Here is a 23,205-nt window from a genome sequence, read left to right on the forward strand (position 1 = left end):
CAGGATCATCTAGACAAGACTGCAGTAATAATTCAGACACAGCATGTGTTTGTTAAGGGAAAGTCTTGTCTGACAAATTTTATTGGACATTATAATGTGGTTACAAAGGAACTGGATGTAAAAAAATAATTTTGATATCATATACTTGGATTTCAGGAAAGCTTTTGACACTTGTGCATGGAAGACTACTGTACAGATTGGAGCAATATGGTATTAAATACAAGTTGCTACAATGAATAAAAGGATAGTTGAGTGGGAGGAGACAGAGATTGGTAATCAATGGATGCTGCTCTTCATTGTTCCCCACTGTTCTTTTGTATATTTATCAATGATATTCATGACAGTACATCATGCTTAATGTTGAAGTTTGCAGGTGATACAAAGGTTGGCAGGATTGTTAATGACAGTAATGACAGTGTGCTACTGCAAAAGGATCTAGAAAAGTTGGGCAGATTGGCTGAGAAGTGGCAAATTTAACATTGGCAAATTTAAAGTACTGCATATGGGTAAAAGTAACCCCAGAGTAAAGTGCCAACCGTGTGGTACTATACTTAGTGTGGTAGAAAATGAAAAAGACCTGGGAGGAATTGTGCAGTCAGAGTAGGTCCTGAGGTATTGTCAATGATATATAGGAATTTTGCTAGTAGGGAAAGGGAGGTGATTATCCTTTTGTATAATGCAATGGTCAGGCCACTGTGTACAGGTCTGAAGCCACATTTTAGGAAGGATGTATAGTTTATTGAGCGAGTACGGAGAATGGCAACAAGATTGGTGAGGGGAACAATGGATGGTCTTACCAAAAAAGGCTTAAGTTCTGCAAACTGCAGCGACTGTAGACTAGGCAACAGTGAGGTGATATGATTGAGGCGTATAAGGCCTTGTACGGGTTGAGCAGGCTCAATTCTGTTGAGATTCTTCCTCTTGCTTAGATTACCTGAGGGGGCATAAATTCAAATTGAGGAAAGACAGTTATAGAATAGATGTGCGGAAATTTGCCTTTAGCCAGCAGGCTGTTGATTGCTGGAATGAACTTCCATCTGCCGTTGTGGATGGCTTAAATAAATTCAAGGAGGAACTGGACAAACTTTAAGAGGGAATGGATGTGTGAAATGGGATATATTTTTATTTTTTTATTGGCTGATGCTTGCTTTCTTGCATCTCATGCCTCTACTAAAACAATGAAATATTAATACCTGAGCAATAATGTTTTACCCTAAAATCTTTTGTCCTAAATCTACTGAGCTTTTAAAACTTCTACATTAAATTTTAAATTCAAGGAAGACCTAAGCAAACTACTGGATGAGATGGACAAGTGACATGGGTAGAGGGTGTGGTGTTTTTTTTTTTTTTTTGTCTGATGCTGTATAATGCTTGCTTTCTTGCATCTTTCGTCGCTATTAATACATGCTCAAGCATCTTGCATATCGTGGATATTTCCCATTACTCGGTCATAACTACGTCATTCGTATTTAATCCTTGGCAAAAAAAAAAAAAAAAAAGTAAACCAAAACATCAATATAGGGAATCACAAAAATTTTAAATAAATAGCACTATTTTTCTTCTCTGGTGAAGTAAGGCTTTTTATTTAAATTGCATAGTAAAATAACCAAGGCAATTTTTGGTGCAGTTCTTAGTTAATACAAGATTAACGTACTTGGTAGCAACACTAGTTTGCAAAATCCTAAACACAAACTGAGGATATTCCCTGCCTATATAATAGATGTTCCTGTTAGCCAATTAAAAAAAAAAAATTAACATTACTTTTATAAAAATGCCAGCGTTTTTTTAATAATTAGCTGTGAAATTAAAGCACTTTTTTAAAGAAATAATGTACTATTAATCTGATACTATGTGTAATATAGATACTCAAAGATTAGATAGTATGAATCAGAGCTGTACTACTCAATATGTTCTACGTTGATAATAATATTAGTAAAATAATAAGGAGTTTACCTCAATATATTGAGGTAAACTCCTCTTATTATTTTACTAATAAGATACTCAAAGAATATTCAGAACAACTGTCAAATATTCACAAATGCTGAACCATGCCGTATAAATTCAAATACTTTTTCAGTATTTTTTTTTTCAAATCCATACTAAACTTTAATAATCAAAAGGTGCATATATTAAAAAAAAATTAAATCATATTATTTTATAAAAATAAGTGTATAATGTAAAATAAAATAAAATTATGATGCTTCACTTTAAATTACACAACTGTCTGTAGTTATTATGATTCTTATTACAATACCTTAGTGGGATAATTATCTGAAACAAAACCATCACATCTACCACTTTAGGAACACATGACTTCAGTAGATAAAAATTCCAACTGATATTTTTTTAAAAATTAAAATCATGTTCATATATTAGTTTTATTGACTTTTTAACAATATAATCAATAATTTTAGCAACATAGAAAAATAACATAATTATAAGATAATAAAATGTTAAATATGAATTTTTTTTTTTTTTTTTTGTTAGTTAGTTGTTGGCGCATCGGCTTCTGTGGCCATAATGCACCTCCCAAATTATTTGCATTTACTCGATTCAAGTCCGAGGCGGGATTCGAACCCACAACCTTTGGGTTGCCAGGCAGGCACTTTACCCACCCAGCTAGCCTGTTCGGCATGCATATTTTGACGCACATCTTAATCTACAGTGTAACACAGAGTGTTATCACTGAATACCAATGCAGAATGATTACAATTCAGATTAATTTGTAATATAGAGAATTTCCTAATAAATTTATTGAACAATGAAAAATTGATGATGTCTGTCCCATCAATATATAGAAAATGGGAACCAAATCTATGAATTATAAGTTAGCATAATACATCCTAAATTAAGTTTTTAATATTTTTAACATACCTGCTCCAAATAAATTCAACACCGTTATTCTAACAGCACACAACTTAGACTACAACACAATACAGAACAGAACAAAACAACAGCAATAGCAAAAATTGAACCTTACTCTAGTGGAGCAAGACACAGCCAGGCCAAGCTAGGCAACATGGAAAGGGACAGAAGAAGGGGGGAAAAGAAAAAAGAAGGGAAAAATATATCACTTTCAATTATCCTAAAAGTTTTATTCAAATGATTTAATGGCTTATTTTACTAATCAAAACATCTCCAAAATGCTTTATAGAGAATAATTATAATTATTCTAAGACTACATATTTACCAAAGAAAAATTAAATTTGCAAATTACATTAGTGCCAAAACCAATTCTGCATTTAAAATATTAAAAGATATTTAAAAGCAAAAATAAATGCCTACATTAATCAGTATAACTAAAAGATTCCTATTAAAAATTTAAAAAAAAAACAAACAAACAAAAAACAATGTTTTATAACAAAATTCTTCAAAAATCTTAACACAAATTAATAAACATTTGACATAAAAATAAAATTAATCCCAGGATATTGTTGTTATCAATTGAAATGGGTTCATATATAAATGGTTCGCAATTTTAAGTAACCTATAAAATAAATATAGACTGATTATAAGTGAAGTTTAACTATTCTGATGCATCTACAGAAAAAACTAATTCATGAAATTCATATTTCATAGCATACTATGAAAATTACATAAATAAGATTTATCCAAAAAAATTTTGCTCTTAAATTTAAAACTTAGTTCAAAAAATTAACAATTAAGAGAATATGACACAGACAAAAACTAATCTTAAAGAAAGAATGCATAACATGTTACTTTGTGTCATTAACATGTTAAAAATTAATATTTTTTTCTTCATCATATGAAACAATGATAATTGGTCATATGACTCTTGCATATCAACTGGTACTAGTACAGATACTATTCTTCAGAACCTTCCCCTCCAACAACCTAAAAATTACAGGAGTTTAAAAGTCTGACCAGAAGGGTATTAATTCCATTTAAAAAAAAAAATGGAATTAAAATTGTAGATACAAGACATCTCAAACATTTTTAATTTAAAAGAACAGTTTCAAACACATGATCATGAAGAATTCTCAAGCATATTAGAAATACAGGCTTGACTCCAAAGATTTAGGAACTTTCACCGAATTTCTCCAGCATCTTTTTTTTTTTTTTTCTTTTTTTTTTTTAACTTCGCCACTTGACAAAAATAATATTGAAAAAGTGACTGACAAGACTGGAAAATTATTTAAAATGGACACAGCAATTAGAACTGCATACTGACTCAGATTGATTGCAACTGTGTAGATATCAAAGCAAAATTCGAACACTTGGAGATTAGTAATCCCAAGACAGGTATTACACTTTTTAAAAACATTTATCTGCAAATACTGTCATCTTTCAGAAGCACATATTTGTATGAACCAGCTTTCTCTGAATGGAATTTTATTAAAGCTAAATGCTGGACACAATTTGGCCAATACAATCTTGATGATTTTCTGCTTTTAGCTTAAGTAATTATAAAAACCATAGCTAGTAATTGACACTGTCAGATTTCCCACTAATTTTAATAAATATACAACAAAATTTTCTGCTTTGGTACATTCCTTTAATTATTAATTTGGAAGTACATTTTATAAAAATATAAATTTTAAGTAAACAAAGTTGTTGGTCCCTTTAACACACATACAGAGTCAATCAAACGTTGCTCCAAGTGAATTAGGTGCAAAAAGTAAGTGACATCGTATATTTTAGATTTTAATGACTTTTGTTACAGTCCAACATGAATGACTTTTGTATAAATTGGAAAAAGGGCCACTGCCAGATTGGTAGTACAGTGCATAAAAGGCTGGTTGAATAACAGGATACAGGCCAGTTATAAAAAGGCAGAGTGTACTAGGATCTCAAGTGGAGTTCTGCAAAATTCAATACTGGGTCTCTTGTTGTTTCCTATATTTGTTAATGAATTAATGAAGGCATACCAGTTCTGATATCAAAGTTTCCTTGGTTACAATAACAACGAAGTAAACTTTGCCAGGGTATACTGCCTTAACAAGATCTAGATAAATTATTCAGCTAGTCTGAAAAATGGCAATTAAAGTACAGTAATTGAATATGTTGCATTAAAGACTCTACAAGTCATTAATAATAATCTCAAATTATCTTATTACTTAGGAAACAATAAACTAAAGGCAACAAATTAAATAACAGTAATAGTTGATAATAAAGACTTAACAGCTACTGAGAGAGAGAGAGAGAGAGAGAGAGAGAGAGAGAACAGGTATCCATTTAGCTTGGAAGAAATATTCCTCAGAAAATCAACACTCTAAATAAAAACATATTACATGAAAACTGCTTTTCATTAAGGATACATACAATAATAATAAGATGCACTCATGACTTAAACTTCATGTTGTATAATGTCATAAAAGCTGTCACTCTAACATTTTTTATCTTTAGTTCAGTGGCTAAAATATTATTTTTGCCACTGAATATACACAGAACTTTATAGCATTTGGAAATTCAATCAGCACCAAGCACAAGGCAGCTTGTGCTTGGTGCTGATTGAATGAACTTTTTCTTCTTAAGAAAAAAAAGGGGGGGGTCAAACAATGGACATCTGCTACTCCCTACAAATTTCCTGTAACATTCATTTGATTGGTCCAAGTTACTGCAAACACACACAAACTCCAGTTTTACTACAGGGTTCCTCTCTTCTAAAATTAACTATGCCTCATTAATTAAAGTAAATATTTGTACAAATTTCTTTGTTATAATTTGGTATGATCCAAACTGCAGGGACTCACATCTGGTAAGTATGGGCTTGGCACACTCAGGGTCCTGAGCTTGACTCTCCCCCCCCCCTCGGGGTAAGTCAGAATTTTTGGTTTTTTTTGGTTGGTTCAGTAGCATAAGCCTCAGGCTTCCCTGCACCTTATAGATGATGATGATAATAATAATAATTATTATTATTATTATTATTATTATTATTATTGTAGTCTCTTGCTGATGCACTCAGCAAGAGAATATGCCGATACAAAGAGAGCTCCCAGAGGAAAATAAACAACCGAATCTTCAATGAGGACCAAAGAGCCTTCTACAAGAAACTGGAAGAAGAGGAGAAAGCAGGAAACAGACCACCCGAGAAGAAGACGATCGAGGAGTTCTGGGGAAATATCTGGAGCAGTGAAGTAAGACATAACAGCTGAGCCCCCTGATAGAAGTAGAATGGAAGAAAACCAAGGACGTACACAAGAGAGGAGAGAGTGGGAGATGCCAGTCTATCAGGAACACCCACCAATGGCAAACCCCAGGAATTGATAACATCTACAATTACTGGTACAAGAGGCTCACCTGCACACATAAGCACCTAGCAGAGCGGTTCATCCGAATGATAAGGCACCCGGAGACAATCCCAAAGTTTCTCACTGAAAGAGTCACATACCTGAAGCCTAAAGATGAAGATACAAGAAACCCGGCGAAATACAGGCCAATCATCTGCCTCCCAACGATGTACAAAATCCTGACTAGTTGCATAACCAAGAAGATATCAGACCACTTAGAGAGTCAGAACATAATGGTTGAACAGCAGAAAGGATGCAAGGAGAAATTAACCATAGATGCTGCAGTTATGGAGCAAGCCTACAAGAAGCAGAGCAACTTATACACGGCCTACGTCGGTTACCGCAAGGCCTTCGACTACGTACCTCATAGCTGGCTAATAGAGACCATGAAGATCTACAAGGTCAATCCAATAGTGACAAACTTTATAGGAGCAACAAGGGCAAAATGGAGTACCACCATTAAGGTGAAGAACATCACAACCAGACCAATCCCCATCAGAAGAGCAATCTTTCAGGGAGATGCTCTGAGCACAGTGTGGTTCTGTTTAGCACTCAACCCGCTATCCATGGCAGCAAGTATGGATATAACCTCAAAGAAGGAAGAAAGAACCTGTACACCCTCACCCACCTGATGAACAGAGATAACATCAAGCTCTACGCGACAACCAAGAAGCAACTCCAGCAACTATTCCGGATCACCGAAGAATTCAGCAAGGACATCAGGATGGAATTTCATCTAGACAAATGCAAGAACCACGCACTGCACCAGGGAAAATTAGTCAGCCGAAACTACCAGCTGCTGACTGGTAAAGAGATCGAAGCTATGACAGAAGGAGAGACCTACAAATACATAGGGATGATGCAGGCTCAGCAGTTAGAGCACAAGGAAATCAAGAAGTGCCTGACCGAAAAATATCATCAGAGACTCAGAAGCCTGCTGAAAGCAAAATTGAACGGAGAGAACACAGTTAAAGCCATAAACACCTATGCAGCTCCAGTACTAACATACTCCTTTGGGATCATAGATTGGACTAACGCTGAGCTAGAGGATATCATGCGAAAGACAAGGTGCCTCCGTGTGTAGGAGCAGCAGTGTGTAGCACACGCTTCTTGATTAGACCGGGGTTCGAGCCCGTCACCACCAAATACGGAGGATGCGGAAAGGTCAGGGAATAACCACCGCATATCCTGGAGCAATATGGCCTTAGTTGCTAATGCTCCTAAAAACCAAATAACAAACAGCGAAAGACAAGGACAATGAGGACCAAGAGCCGCCAACACCACCCGAAGTCAGCAGTGGAGAGACTAACAATAGCTCAGAAAGAAGGAATAAGGGGGCCTGATAGAGCAACAGAAAACAGTGATAGTTAACCTGAAGGATTACTTTGAAAACAACACAGCACCACTCCACCAGGCAGGCAGGCAGGCCATAAGTTAGATAGATAAGTGCTTTACCCAACTCAACCTAAGCAAGGAACCCCCTCCCGCCCAGATTTCACAAGAAATGAAGCTAGAAAGATGGGCAAAGAAGACACTCCATGGCAGACACTACAATGATCTCCATCAATAGCACATCGATAACATTTCTTCCAATGCATGGCTCACAAGCGGGACACTCTTCTCTGAGACTGAAGGATTCATGCTGGCCATCCAAGACTAGGTAATCAACACCAGAAACTATAGAAAATACATTGCAAAGGAGACTAGAATGTCAGATGACACATTTGAATAATGCCACCTGTCCTCAGAAACGATCCAACACATCAACACATGGGGCGCAAGGTGATCACCCAGACTGAGTACACTCATAGACATGAGGAAACACCAATTGACAAAAGAAAGTGTACCATACTAAAAGTACGAACCCCAGGCAGTACTAGAGACTCCAACCCACAAGCTGTACTGGGACCATGCCATAATAATGGATAAGACCATCCGCACAACAGACCGGACATAACCCTTGTGGACAAGATGGAAAAGGCTACCTACCTGATTGACATAGCGGTGCCCAACTTAGCAATGTCCAGAAAACCACTAGGAAAAAATTAGGAAGTACATGAACCTGAGACACGAGGTCAAGGAGATGTGGAATATGCAAGAAGTAATGATCATCCTGATGGTATGGTGCCAAAGACCCTACATAGCAGCCTAGCAGCAATATGTCTCCCAGCGACCACCTACAAGGAACTCCAGAAAGTTGCAATCCTGAACGCCTGAAGAATAGTCAGAGAGTTCCTCGACCAACAGTAGCACCAGACATTATAACCACCTGGTTGTAATGTCTGGTGTTACTGTTGGTCGAGTGGTGTACTTGGTAGCAATACCAGTCACCAGTCTGGGGTAACTGGTGGTGTACTTCGTAGTAATACCAGTCAAGGAGTGGAATCCCCTAATCAGGGAGAAATAATATAAGAGCAAAAAGGTCTTATGCTCATGTCATGTCATCTTCTTCTGGAACATCATCATAAAGCTCCAAACCCCGAATTAGAGTCCGAATTTCTTGCGACTCCATTTCCTGTAGAACCTGTTGGCCTTAATCTCTTGTGTCTAGCAATAGAGCTCTCCTTAAATGAGCACTTCTTGTCCATGTAGCCTGCTCGTAGTGCATTGGCAACACAGCTGTCAGTGATTTTATCCCATGAATTCTTCACCCAAGTCACGACCTCTTGCAGGCTAGGCTTCACAGAGTTTCCACACTGATTTCTCTCCGTTCTATTTTCAATGTAGTTATTGATTTCCATGTGCAAATGGTCCTTGAATGGCTTGTTTAATGCAATATCAAGAGTCTGGAGATACAGTCATTCCTATGGGAATCATTATTTGATCTATTCTTCTTTCTGCAAGGAAGTTCTTCATGTCTTTAGTGCGGTGAGTGCTGGCTGAATTCCAGACTAGCGGACCTCTTTGGCCACCTTGCAAAACAAGTGGGAGCAGTAAATCGACCCTCCTTATGGCTGCTTGTGTGCACTAGGCTTTTTCAGTTTCGAGAATGTAAATGGCTGAAACACGTTCAATCTTATCTTTCTTGCCCTTAGTGATGATTAGAGGTGGGGCTTTCTTTCCATCCAGACGAATTGCCAAAATACAGGTAACACATGCACTTTCGTAACCAGTGGAGGGAATGTAGATTGACGAGGCACCCCTCTGATCAATTGTCATTTGAGATCCTTGACCCATAAACACTGCAGTTTCACCCATAGCAATCATGTTGGAAAGTTGGTATTTAGAAAAGTCGATGCCATCAACAAAAGACTTGAATGTAAGTGCATGTTTAATAACTTCAATATCTTCCAGCTTGAACAGTGTTGTCGATCTTCTTAGAGGCAGTTCATATAGCTGAAGGAAGCCATCCATCCATCCATCCAGTGTTGTGATGCTTTGAATTCTTCTGGGGATATGTCTAACTGTGGTGCCATTGCAAGGGCAAATGCTTGAATATCAGCCCTGCGAACAACCAAAACCTTTGCTCTTCTGTCAGCAATCCATTCACAGATGATGTCTTCCAACTCAGGAAATAATGGTTGCCAACCTGATCCACACTTGCGCTTCTTAGCATTTCCCTCGTCCACCTGTTGACTGAGGTTATCGTACTCTGATCGCCATTTTCGGACCATTCGGAGATCCAACTTCTCTTTGCAGAAACCTGTAAGATTCTTGCCCCGGGAGCCCTCCAAAATTCCTTTCTTGTACTCAATGGAATAGTTCTTTCTTTTTGCACTCATCTTGTTTGGGGATCAAAATATTATGCCCTTTATCTCTATTATTAAATCAAGTGTTAACTGAAGACTTGGGCCAAATTCAACAGAAACAAATCAGCTGCAATTAAAAAGCACCTCGAAAGAACAATAAAAAGGGGGAACCATTCTACAGAACAAAGGCTAGTTCTTTCAGCAACATCGACCCAACTGACTGGCTCAACTACGTTGCCAGATTTTCTAATCAACCTCCAGCTCTACCTAATCTGCCACTCCTCAACTGCTCTCATCCCACTGAGTCTTGCTACAATCCGAATTTCCAAGCAACAACTGATGCAGGCCATTAATACTCTCCCTCTCACAGCAACCACCGGTGACAATGGCATCCCCCAGTTCATAATCAAATGTTTAAGCATCTTCATCATCGATTCACTCCTCAACCTATACAACATATGCCTCGAAGTTCATTTCTTTCCACCCCAGTGGAACAGGTACTCTGTCTGGCCCCTTCCTAAGCACCAACAATCGACGCTCCCAAGCCAACATAGGCCCATCGCTTGCACCTCTGTATTGCTAAAAATTCTGGAGAAAGCACTGCTACCGTCTGTCACCCATCAAATTCTCTGTGACAGTCCTCAGCAAATACACTATGGGATATCAGGAAGGTCAACTATAACTAACCTTGCGACAACCACTCTGCACATCTTAGAAGCCTTTGAACAAAGACAGGAATTGTCAGTTATATATCTTGACAGCCATTCCGCATTTGATGCCATCTATATACAATTTTCGCAGCGATGTTCTCTAGTTCCTAGAATCTCTCCTATCGAAGAGGATCCTTGTTCTAAAGATCGGAACAAAGACCTTCACGTGTCACATAACTGCCGGTGTGCCTCAGGGGGGGGGGGGGGTCCTGTCTGGCATTCTCTTCTCAGCAATTATGGTGCCATTTGTGACCAACAAGTGCAATTGGATCACATATGCTGACGATGTCAAGCTCCTTACTAGGATATCGCCATCCAACTTGGCAGCCGAAACCACTCAGCAAATCACTAGCAAACTGCAGGACATGGCTGACTACCTCAATACCTTCAACCTCCAAATCAACCCCCTAAAATCGGCACAAATAATTTATTCATTAAAGGGCAGCCCAACAACATTGGAGCCTGTGCTTAACGGCTCCTCAGTTCCAAGTGTTCAAACGCACAAAGATTTGGGGGTCATTTTCGACTCCAAACTATCTTTAAAAGGATCACGTAAACCTCATACAGTCGAGGCTGAATTCACTACGCTGGGTCGCCAAACAACAGCTGCTCCACACCACCGACCCATAACTGGTAAAAAGATACATCATATCAATCCTTTACCCGACAATATTGTATGCTTCAGAGATATGGGCCTCGGCTACCGAACCCAACATTAAAAGAATATTCTCTGCCGAATTCTGGCTTCTAAAATGGGCTAACAGCAAACTCCACCTTCCCCCAGCTCTCAGATCAACGTAGTTAGCAGAAGCCCTTCAGCTATGCAGGCTCCGATCCTATATCGGAGAAAGACGGCTGCTGTTCACCATCAAGATGGCCACCGGTAAAATTACAGAGCCGAACTTCTGGGATCACTGCTCTTGGCGCATTTCCCCCCCCCCTTATCTCCGGTCTTCAGCACAGCTGCTAGCAAACCATAACTGGCTAGTACTAACCATAACTGGCTAGTACTAGCCTACTGGTTAGTACTAACCGACAGATTTCTGCCAAAGCAAATGCTGCCCTCACTGCAAGCCATCGATGGTGACCTCCAAGAAGTGGTCAATAATAAAAAAATACAGGAAGGGAATCCTCTTCGAACTGAAAATGTAAAACTGTGCTTTGTTGCCTTCCAATAATCTGATGTAACTTATGTTTTTTTTTTCATGTATATCTCTTTTGTAAATATGTTTTGTAAATCCCTGGCACCCCCATGCCACTAATTGTATGTCTATCATGCTGCAATTAAAGATTCTATTCTACTTATGAGACAGGAGTGGCAACAAAAACTTAAGAATGATGGACCACACAAAAGCGAAGAAAAATTGCAGGAAAAAATTAAGAAAACGTTTCTTTATTTCACACGAGTGCATTAAGTACGTCCGTTACGAAGATTCTAATTAGTCATAACCACGTCTGTTCGTTATCAAGTGTGCACGTGTATTGTGTCTGGCGTCTGTCTGGCTTGACCATCTTAACTGGGGCTTATTTTTGAGGTATGGCTAATATTACGAGCATCCTGAAAAATCATGCTAGGGCTTATTTTCCGATTAGGTCTTATTTTTGGGGAAATACGGTATCACATTTCCTTCATCAATTTCCTCACATCATCACATTTCCTTATATCTTGTGAAAGTTTCACAATGCCCATTATTACAGCTGTCTTTCAACAAACCCTTTGAAATCACAAATACCTTCCACCCATATTTTCCACCACAAAAAATTTAATGTTGAATGTCTGAATTCACCAAGATTCTCCAATGAATGGTATTGTAATTTTTGCAGAATGCTTGTAAAGGTGATATGTCAACATCTTGTTCTACCAATCGTCTGGGTTAATCTTCTAAATAGTTCACCTTAAACATGTAGGATGCACCTTGATCCATAGGTTGCATCAAGTCAGTTGCAGTTTCTTGGAAAAAATTCAACTCTAATATTATAGGACTTCTCATTTAAATTGATTGGGTGCCCAGGGAGAGGCACTGTCCCTCACAAAGATTATCCCTTACAAAAAACCAACAGTTCTTTGTCAGGGATAATCTTACTTTTGCAGTAGTGCAACAGAGTGCAGAAGTAAGAAGTAAAAAATTCTTTAAGGTAATTTTAATATGCTTTAAAAGCCCTTAGATTCTCTCTGAGACAGTATCATGGGCTTGAACTTAAGAAAATCCCATTCAGCTTTTTTTTTTTTTTTTTTTTTATGAAAACCCCAAACATGAGGTATTAGAACCTATAATACTTAGTATTGCCTGGACTGAAAAATGTGAAGATGAAAGAATATATTTATTAACATTAGACTTGAACTTCTGTAGATTGCAATTTTCAGGAAATATGTAAGAAGGAAGGTTGTTCCAGAGAACAGAAGTTGAATGAATAAATGAATAAGAAGAAAAGTTGGTTTTGTAAGTCTGAAGTAGGGCAGCAAAAGGATGTGGATTGGTTGCGGCATGTGTTTGGACTGTTTGGAAAAGAGGGGAAATTATAGAAGCCAATTCAGAAGAACAGTGCCCATGGAAGTATCCACAGAAAAGGCATGCAGCAGAAAAGAACGTCTATGAGACGGACTCTGTTAGAGATAAGTCATTGATGAACCTACCAGCCCTCTTTTTGAATAGAATATAGAAGCCTAAGAAAGATGTTTTCAGCACACCATCCCAGATGTGGAAACAATATTCAATGGTAGGGCAGATTTGCGATTTGTACAGAGTGAACAGCTGTTTGGAATAAAAGTAATGCCGAGAGCGAAAGAGAAAACCCAGTTTTTGCTATGCAGAGGAAGCAACTGTAATGTGCTTATGCCAAGAGAGATTAGAAGTCAGGGTAATCCCCAATTGAGATATATGACCTTGACTAGAAATTGATGTCATTGTAAATAAGCATAGGAGCAGAAGAATTCTTTTTGCGAGATATAAGATAGGACTGAGCTTTATAAGGACTGAAATCAAGTTATATTTGTCACACTGAAGAATAATACTTCAGTGTGACAAACCTGGAGATCAACATTTAAGGAACTGGCAGTGGATATTCGAGAAGATGGAGCTGTTTGTGCAGGGCAAGGTTTCTCAAACTGGAAGGTGAAATGCAGTGTCTCCTCATCAACAAAACTATAGATAGTATTTCCAGTCAATGGTTTTTTTTTTTTTTTTTGATTTGGTAGTTGTTGGCGCATCGGCTTCTGTGGCCATAATACACCTCCCAAGGTTTTTTGCAGTACTTTGATCCAAGCCCGAGGCGGGAATCGAACCCGCGACCTTTGGGTTGCCGGGCAGGTACTTTACCAACTCGGCTAGCCCGGTCGGCTCCAGTCAATGGAAGGTGATTAATATACAAAAGGAAAAGAGTAGGAGAAAGAACAGAGCCTTGGAGAAAACAACAGCATTAGTGAAGTTAGAAGACAGAGCGCCATCAACCATTGTTTGTTGTTGTTTGTTATCTGGTTTTTAGGAGCATTAGAAACTAAGGCCATATTGTTCCGGGGATATGCAGTGGTAATTCTCTGACCTTTCCACACCATCCGTAGTGGTGGGCACGGGCTCGAACACCGGTCTAATCAAGAAGCGTGTGCTACACACTGCTGCTCTTGCTCACCTGGATACGGCGGCGCCAACCATCAACCGTAATCAGTACTTAGCAATCAGAGAGAAACTGGATACCTCATTACAAAAAACAATTCACAAACAATAAGATGAAAACTTATTTAGGAGATTTTATGTCAAACCCGATTAAAATCCTTTGAGAGTCAAGAGAAACTGTTTGAGATTCACCAAACTTTTCCACTGAATTTGTCCATAGAGGAGTAACATAAGCCAGAATATCACCAGCAGATTGACACTGACGGAATCCATACTGGCAATCAATGATCAGATGGAAGTTTTCTAAACAGTTGAAGATTTGGTGGTTAATTGATTTCTCCATTCCTTTAGAAAGAGCAGAAGTAAATTCAATGGGACGATAATTGGATGGCAGGGATTGTCACCCTTTTTATCAACTGGCTGGATATGAGCAAATTTCAAAGCAGAAGGAAAAACACCTTTGGAATAAGAAAATGAAAAAAAAAGGTGGCACAGAACAGGAGTAAGTTCAGGAGCACATGTTTTGAGACAAGTGAAGAAATGCTATCAAGACCTGGAGCTTTTCTTAGCACCAAGATTTGTCAAAATCCTTCGGACATATTTTTGACAGAAGACCACAGGAGGCATTGAACAGAGTACTCAGAATGGTAGGAGGTGGTTTACCAAGATCATCAATACATGGGCTAGAAGAAAAGTAGGATGCAAGTTGGTGAACTTTACTTTTGGCTGAAGTGGCGACAGAACCCATCTGGTTTAGAAAGAGGTGGGAATAGAGATGGGCAAAAGTTGCAGCCAACAATTTTGGCAAGAGACCAGAATGCTCGGCTACCATTTGGACAAGAAGCAAATTTTCTACTCTTAGCCTGTTGAAATCTTGCCTGGAATGATTAATGACTGCTTTATAATTGTTGCAAGCTTTGGTGTAGACAGAAAATTAAACTGGAGATTTGAATATGAGCCAATTACGATATGCAACATTCTTCTCTTGAACAGGGTTTGGCAACCTGCAAGTGAAATGGATCATTAAGATTAGAACTGAGACCACATATATTTGTGAAATTAATGAGGAAGTGTTTCTCCTAAAAATGGTTAATTGATCATTGGTCACCTTAAACCTAAGTGCTTTTCCTTGTAGGAAATAAAAGTTGTTCTTCTGAGCATATTTAACTAAAAAAGAGACCTAATGTATGTCAAACATACATTATGACAGAAGACTTGAATTTTTAATCTTCAGAGGCTTAGCTGCATCTTGAATTATTGCTATGCTTAAAAGGGCTTGCTGCTGAGTTTGGTCTTCAATCCAAATTATTAACAATGCCTCCATTTTCTCCACCATCAAAACTGCAAATGCTGCAATTTTACAGCTATAGAGGAAATCACATCCTCACTGCACTTATTTATTTTGTTCTTAATTTTATTGTAGTATACACAGAAGATTCAGCCAATCCCAATGAATAAGCAATGTCAGTCACACAATCACTCTTTTCACAGCATTTAAGCACCACAAATTCTCACTTCTAAATTAATGCATTTTCTCTTAACAGCACAAATAGTTGAACCAGACGGTATTTTTGAAGACTTATGAGAACATAATTCCTTTAAAATAATAATCAAAAATAATTTTAAAAAATTCACAGAGCAGAAACCTAATAAGCAATTTTCACTGCATGACATGAAATAAGACCGACATGGAAGTAAAGAAAATAAAGGCCACACATGATTCTGAAAATTTTGATTATCAATAGTTTTTTGATCCTTTGATCAGACCACCAAGCACAACCATTTCTGTTATTATTGTTCTCAGGGTTGGGCGAAGTCAGTTCTTCTCTTTGAATGGTTGACACTATTGCCATGAAAAGTTAAATACTGTTTGAATTATTAATAAAATGGTTTCATACCTTGGTTATTTATTTATAGTTAGCAGACAATTTTTTAATATCGGCTACCCTTTTCATGAAATGGAGTACTCTTTCAGTAACAGTTGATACCATGCAATATAAAGTAGACAGATACAGAAGGATGCTAATGTTACTGTTATCTGTTTATAAAGGACTAATAATTCATATTAGAATTACTCATAATATAAAATAACTGAATAAATATACACAATTCAGTGAGATAGGCAAAATGAAAGAATAAAGTGACTTTGAATATGCCATGGCAGTCAGTGCCAGACATACTGGTAAGTGTATCTCAGAAACTAACCCTGCTGAAGTTTTCATACATGATTGTGTCACAGATGTCAAGGTCGGTCCAATAAATAAATAACATCGAACAAATAGCAAAAGTACGGTCAGAAACAGTTCAGTGAAACAAAGGCTACAATGAGTGAAATAACAACCCAATACAACAGTGGTATCAAAATAAGCACAAATTACTGCACCTTGTCACAAAGGGGTACTACAGTCAAACCAAACCAAACCAGGTTCCACTCCTGTAAGAGAGAGAAGAAAAAAAAAAAAAAACAAGAAAGTAAGATTACGATGAGCTCAGAAACACTGAACCCGTTGCAATCCCAATGTTTTTCCAATCCTTTTTTCCAGGTTTGGAGAAACACTCCCTAGTCTGAAGAATCTCAGTTCCTGCTCTTTAATTACAATTTTGGACCAGAATATGGTGAAAATAGTATATCCACAGACCCAATGTAATGAGACCCACATTACCTTATCTGAAAAAAAAGTATAACTAAAAAACTATAAATCAAAAGAGAACTTCCCAACCTTTTTTTCTTTAATGTTGCTTCAATTATTTAAACTTTACATATATTTACAACTCATGTAATGTAATTACAGATTTCAAACTGTCTTTTGTTCTAATACACACTGTATTTATTCAGTTATATACGGTATAATAATGATAATACGTATATATACTGTATAATAATACTGTATTCAGTTATTTTATATTCTAATTCTAATATGAATTAATAGTCCTTTATAAACAGATAACAGTAACACTTGCTAACTTTGATCATTAAAAGCAATTTGTAATTTACATATTCGGTCTCCTCTCACTGTTGTGCTTGCGTAGTATTTTCCATCCCTCAGTGACAGGAGTTTCCATGTTTTGCCTCTGATCATTTGTTAACACAACTGTACAGTGCATGAATATACTTGACAACTATACAGTAATGAATAAGTAATAAAAGAGGTAGCTAAAATAAGTTATGGTTTTCTAAACCTGTTTTTCTCTCAAAAGTTATGTTTCCAAAATCAGTTTCTTACTTAAATACAAACAGTTTTATGTTTTTACTACCAAAGATGAAAAGAGATATTCCTATATAGTGTTTATGAGATTTTCTCATTTGTGCATATTAAAAGAGAAGATAGTAACACTGGTTGGATTCGTCCAACAGTTTGGAACACTGTCATTTTATGTGCCAAGGAAACCTCACAGAAGCTCTTAAAGGATTAAAAAGTGATAAAAATAAAATTGTCATATGAAACCAAAGATTATAAACATGAAAATGTACAGCAGGCATCTGAATCTGGAACAATTAAATAGCAATTGCCTTAATGGTTGGTTGACACCAAGTCTAAGGCTGAAAACAATAAAAGGTATAACACTTGAAAGTGTAAAAATAAATAACAAAGGATAGAGATACAAGTATAAGCTGTAAAAGTCAGCATAAAAGTATAAATACAAATTATAAAAGTGCAAGTGCATAAGATGTATAAAGTCAGCATAATCAGCACACTTTATGGTCACAGATTAGACACTGTGGTAGAAGTTAGTTAATTTCAAAATAGATAAGTGCATACAATATATTATCTTTGTTAATTAAACTCTGCCTTGGTGTACAGTGCAAATGCAGCGTGTTAAAAGCAGTATAAGCTTTACATTGCTCATTAAAAAATTAAGGATCAGTATCTAAAACATGTCTGATTGTTAGAGTAACACCACAGTATTCACATATAGATGTAACTCCAGCTCCCAGAAGATATGAATGCATGACATAATTGTGACATATTCAATATCAGACAAAATCAAGTTTTTTTTTTTTTTTATTTGAACCCCAAACATGAGAGGTATTAGAACCTATAGTACTTAGTACCATGCTTGGGTTGGGGGTTGAGAAGACAGAAGAAGATATTTGTTGACATTGGACTTGAACTTCTGAAGAATGTAATTTTCAGGAAATACGTATGAAGAAAGGTTGTTCCAGAAAACGGCAGTTGAATGAATAAATGAGGAAGATGAAAAGTTGATTCTGTGGGTTTGAAGTTGGACAGTAAATGGATGTTGGCTGGTGGTGGCACGTGTTCAGGCTGTTTTGAAAGAGAGAGCGGGAATTATAGAAGCCAATTCAGAAGAACAGTGCCCATGGAAGTATCTGTAGAATAGGCATGCAGCAGAAACAGTGGGTCTATGAGACAGCGAGTGGAGAGACTCTGTTAGAGATGAATCATTAATTAACCTAACGGCCCTCTTCTGAATAGAATCAAGAAACCTGAGAGAGGTTTTGGGGGCACCACCCAAGATGTGGGAACAATATTCCATGGCAGGACGGATTTGCGATTTATAAGAGTGAGCAGCTGTTTGGAAGAAATGTAATGTCCAGAGCGAAAGAGAAAACCAAGTTTTTTAGATGCAGAGGAAGCAATATTTGTAATGTGCTTGTGCCAAGAGAGATTAGAAGTCAGGGTAATCCCCAAAAGAGATATATCCTTTTGCCTAGAAATCGGAGTGTCACTAAAGATAAGCATAGGAGCAGAAGAATCCTTTCTGCGAGATATAAGACAGGACTGAGTTTTAGAAGGGTTGAAATCAACTAAGTTGTCTTTGCCCCACTGGAGAATTACCTGAAGATCGGAATTTAAAGAATTGGTAGCAGATTTTCGAGAAGTTGAAGCTGATTGAGCAAGACAAGGTTTCTCAAAATGGAAAGTTGAATACAATGTGCTATCATCGGCAAAACTATGGATAGGATTTCCAGTCAACGGAAGAAGGTCATTGATATACAAGAGGAAAAGAGTGGGGGAAAGAACTGAACCATGGGGGACACCGACATTAGTAGAGAAGTTAGAAGACAGAGAGCCATCTACCATTACCCTCAGTGAGCGATCAGAGAGAAAACTGGATAACCAATTACTAAAAACAGTTGGCAAAACATAAGATGGAAGCTTGTTAAGAAGACCTTTATGCCAAACATGATCAAAAGCCTTTGAGATGTCAAGAGCAACTACTTGGGTTTCACAGAACCTTTCCATTGAATTAGTCCATAAATCGGTAACATAAGCCAGAATATCACCAGTGGATCGACACTGGCGGAATCCATACCGGTGATCGTTGATCAGACGGAAGGTTTCTAGGTAGTTTAAGAGTTGGCGGTTAATTGATTTCTCCATTACTTTAGAAAGAGTAGAAGTAATTGCAATGGGACGATAATTGGATGGGAGGGATTTGTCACCCTTTTTAGGAACTGGCTGGATATGAGCAAATTTCCAAGCAGAAGGAAAAACACCTTTGGAATAAGAAAGTGAAAAAAGGCGGCAAAGAATAGGAGTAAGTTCAGGAGCACAGATTTTGAGAACAAGTGGAGAAATGCCATCAGGATCTGGAGTTTTCTTAGCATCAAGATTCATCAAAATCTTTCTGATATCCTTTTGACGGAAGACCACAGGAGGCATTGAATGGAGCGTGTTGGGAATGGTGGGAGGTGTTTTACCAAGATCATTAATACGTGAGTTGGAAGAAAAATGGGATGCTAGCAGGTCAGCTTTATCCTTGGCCGAAGTGACAACAGAACCATATGGTTTGGACAGAGGTGGGAGCAGATATGGGCAAAAGTAGCGGCCATGGTAACATAGAAGGGCGGCGTTCCTCCATGTGGTGTGGGCGCCACACCTCGACCCCTGCTTACGTTGGTTCACACCTGGGTGGTCACCCACCATGTACTTGTGCATGGAGGTTATACCCAGAATTACTAACAGTCCCACCATCGTGAAGGTGCAAGCAGAGGATTTGGCTGTCACAGACCGTCCGAACTTTGCCGAAATTGGGTCCACTTGACTTGAGTGTCACCCGAATATCAATTCCATCAGCATTTTAGACTCTCAGGTAGCAAGTGCAGCTTGTCTGGCATATCACAGAGAATGTCTGTGACAACCTCAAGGACCAAAGGAATGTATGCATACTAGATTGTCACGGCCCAATCACAGTTCCGATCAATATTTGGGAAGTTAAAATTCCCCATTATAATACAATCGGATTTACTGGCCCATTCTATTTCTCTGTACAAATCTTTGTCATACTCATTAAGCCTATAAGACACCCCTACTCTTATTTTTGCTTTCAGAGTGCTTATGTCACATCAAATTGACTCAACATCACACTGTCCATTTATATCAACCGGATGCATTTCCTTAGATTTTATGTTTTTTCTTATTTAACAGAAAAACCCCTCCTCCCTTCCTATCCTGTCTGTACACATTGCACTCCAGAAATTCCAATTCTGCATTCCTTATATCTGTGTGACATCACGTCTCTGATATCCTAACAATATTGGACTTCGATGTCTTGCACTTCAAATTCAGGCTTAATGTATAATAATAATAATAATAATAATATATATATACAGGGTGATTCACTACCAGTGCGACAAACTTGCAGGAGGTGTAGCGGGCACAAAGACAAATCGGAATCACATAGCATTGCTGGGTCCGAAATGCCTTTTTCATGCGGTAGAGGATGTTGAACGGGAGGTCGCGTGAATAGCGATCCCACTGGAAGTCAGCATTTGCGAACCGTTTCTGTTGAAGAAACCAAGTAGCAAAAGTCCTCCGGAGTGGATAATCCGCAGGCTCCAATGATTGGACGCGTTGCAGATGGTATGAACTCATTTGGTTTGTTGACAGTATCCTCCATACAGTGGATTGGGAAATACCCAATCGTTGGCCTATCACTCGAGTACTCGTACTCGAATTGCCTTCTGCAAGACGTAGGATATTCTCCTCATTGTCTGGCGTCCTCGTTGTTCGCTCTCGATTCATGGTACCTCTCGTGAAACAACCAGTCTCACGTAACCTTCTCATCATATGATTCAAATCGTATGATGAGGAGCACGCCTGTGCGGGAAACGTTCCTGGTACAAGCGCAGAGCGGTGCGCCCATTACAGTCCACAGCTCCATATGCAAGGTGCATGTCGGCCAGTTCAACGTTTGAATACTCGTCCATCCTACCACCTCGGGAACCGATTCGCAAATGCTGACTTCCAGCGGGATCGCTGTTCACGTGTCCTCCCGTTCAACGTCCTCTGCCGCATGATGAAGGCATTTCAGACCCTGCAATGCTATGTGATTTCGATTCGTCTTTGTGTCCCCTACACCTCCTGCAAGTTTGTCGCACTGGTAGTGAATCACCCTGTATGTGTATGTATATATATTATACACTGTATAATAATACTGTATTTATTCAGTTATTTTATGATATAAAGATGATACAAACGTTGGCAGGGTTGTTAATGACAGTAATGGCAGTGTGCTACTGCAACAGGATCTAGAAAAGTTGGGCATATGGGCTGAGAAGTGGTGACTGAAGCTTAACATTGACAAATGCAAAGTATCGCATATGGGTAGAAGAAAATGAAAAAAGACCTGGAAGTAATTGTGCAGTATATGAAATTTTCTGCGCAATGCAGACAGGCTGCCACGGCAAGTCATGGGCTATTGTCAATGATATACAGGAATTTTGCTAGTAGGGAAAAGGAGGCGATTATCCCTTTGTATAAGGCAATGGTTAGGCCACGCATTGAGTACAGCATACAGGTCTGGGCCTCATTTTAGGAAGGGTGTAGAGTTTCTTGAGCATATACAGAGAAGGGCAACAGGATTGGTGAGGGGAATGAAGGGGGGGGGGGGTCCTCTTACCAAGAAAACTTAAGTTCTGCAAATTGCAGCGGCTGGAGACTAAGCACCTGTGAAGTGATCTGATTGAGTGTATAAGGCCTTGAATGGGCTGAGCACACTGAATTCTGAAGGGATTCTTCTGTTTGCTCAGATTACAAACGTGAGGGAGAATAAATATATATCAAGGAAAGACAGTTGTAGAATAGATGTGTGAAAATTTGCCTTTAGCCAGCGGGTATTTGATTGACGGAAAAAACTTCCATCTGTCGAAATTCATAGCTTAAATAAATTCATGGAGGAACTGGACAAACTTTTAGAGGGAATGGATGTGTCAAATTTTTTTATTTATTTTATTATTATTTATTTATTTATTTTTTTTGGCTGATGCTTTGTAAGCTCATATGTTTGCTTTCTTGTATCACATGCCTCTACTACTACTACTACAGGTTTAATTTAATTCGACATAACTGTTCATAATCTACATGTGTCACACTGTCAGAAATTAAGACACCTTCCAGGAAAAGAATGTTGAAAATCTGTATAAAGGAACAAATACAAAGGGTACTAGGAAAGTTTTGCAATATGACGCAACAATGAATCACAGGAAGCTGCTTGTTGCTGCATGTTGAGACATGTTCATACGTGCATAGTAGCCGCCACTCTCACTACTAATGAATAACTGAGCCCATCGCCAAGTCGATGGGCTCAGTTATTCATTAGTAGTGAGAGTGTAAAGTGCTTGCGATGGCATGGTCACGAAATGAGATAAGGACAGTTTTGCGGTATAATTTCGTGCGTGGTTTAACCATAGACCAGTGCTTAGAAGAAATGACTCTTGCACTAGATGATGATTGTCCACATCGTACAACGATATTCAGGTGGTATAGAGAATTCCAAAGGGGAAATTTCACTCTGGAGGATTCTGAGAGGCTGGGAAGGCCACGAACGTCAGTTACGGAGGAAAACGTTACTGCTGTGAGGAAAATGCTTGACGAAAACAGGCGAGTGGCCTACCAACAGATAGAGGATACTTTGGGCCTAAATGCACCAGCAATTCGTTCGATTCTGCAAGATCATTTGCACGTGAGGAAACTTT

The 23,205-nt window shown here is 38.3% G+C and overlaps 1 protein-coding gene across 2 annotated transcripts in view; it reads right to left on the bottom strand.

Annotated features, from left to right (window-relative positions):
• The window catches only part of LOC150074877 (microtubule-associated serine/threonine-protein kinase 3-like), a 644,779-nt gene that overhangs the window by 533,806 nt on the left and 87,768 nt on the right, over window positions 1-23,205 (bottom strand). Inside the window, exon 4 of one of the 2 annotated variants that reach the window (XM_090389435.1) lies at window positions 2,981-3,010. The exons of the other annotated variant lie outside the window; for it this stretch is intronic. Within the exon in view, the coding sequence (XP_090245561.1) occupies window positions 2,981-3,010 (30 nt within the window). The remainder of the gene's footprint in view (window positions 1-2,980; window positions 3,011-23,205) is intronic. 2 annotated transcript variants of the gene reach the window in all.

Source organism: Mastigoproctus giganteus, unplaced genomic scaffold, assembly GCF_048544385.1.
Source record: "Mastigoproctus giganteus isolate SK-2022 unplaced genomic scaffold, ASM4854438v1 scaffold_18, whole genome shotgun sequence".
Lineage (NCBI taxonomy): Eukaryota > Metazoa > Arthropoda > Arachnida > Uropygi > Thelyphonidae > Mastigoproctus > Mastigoproctus giganteus.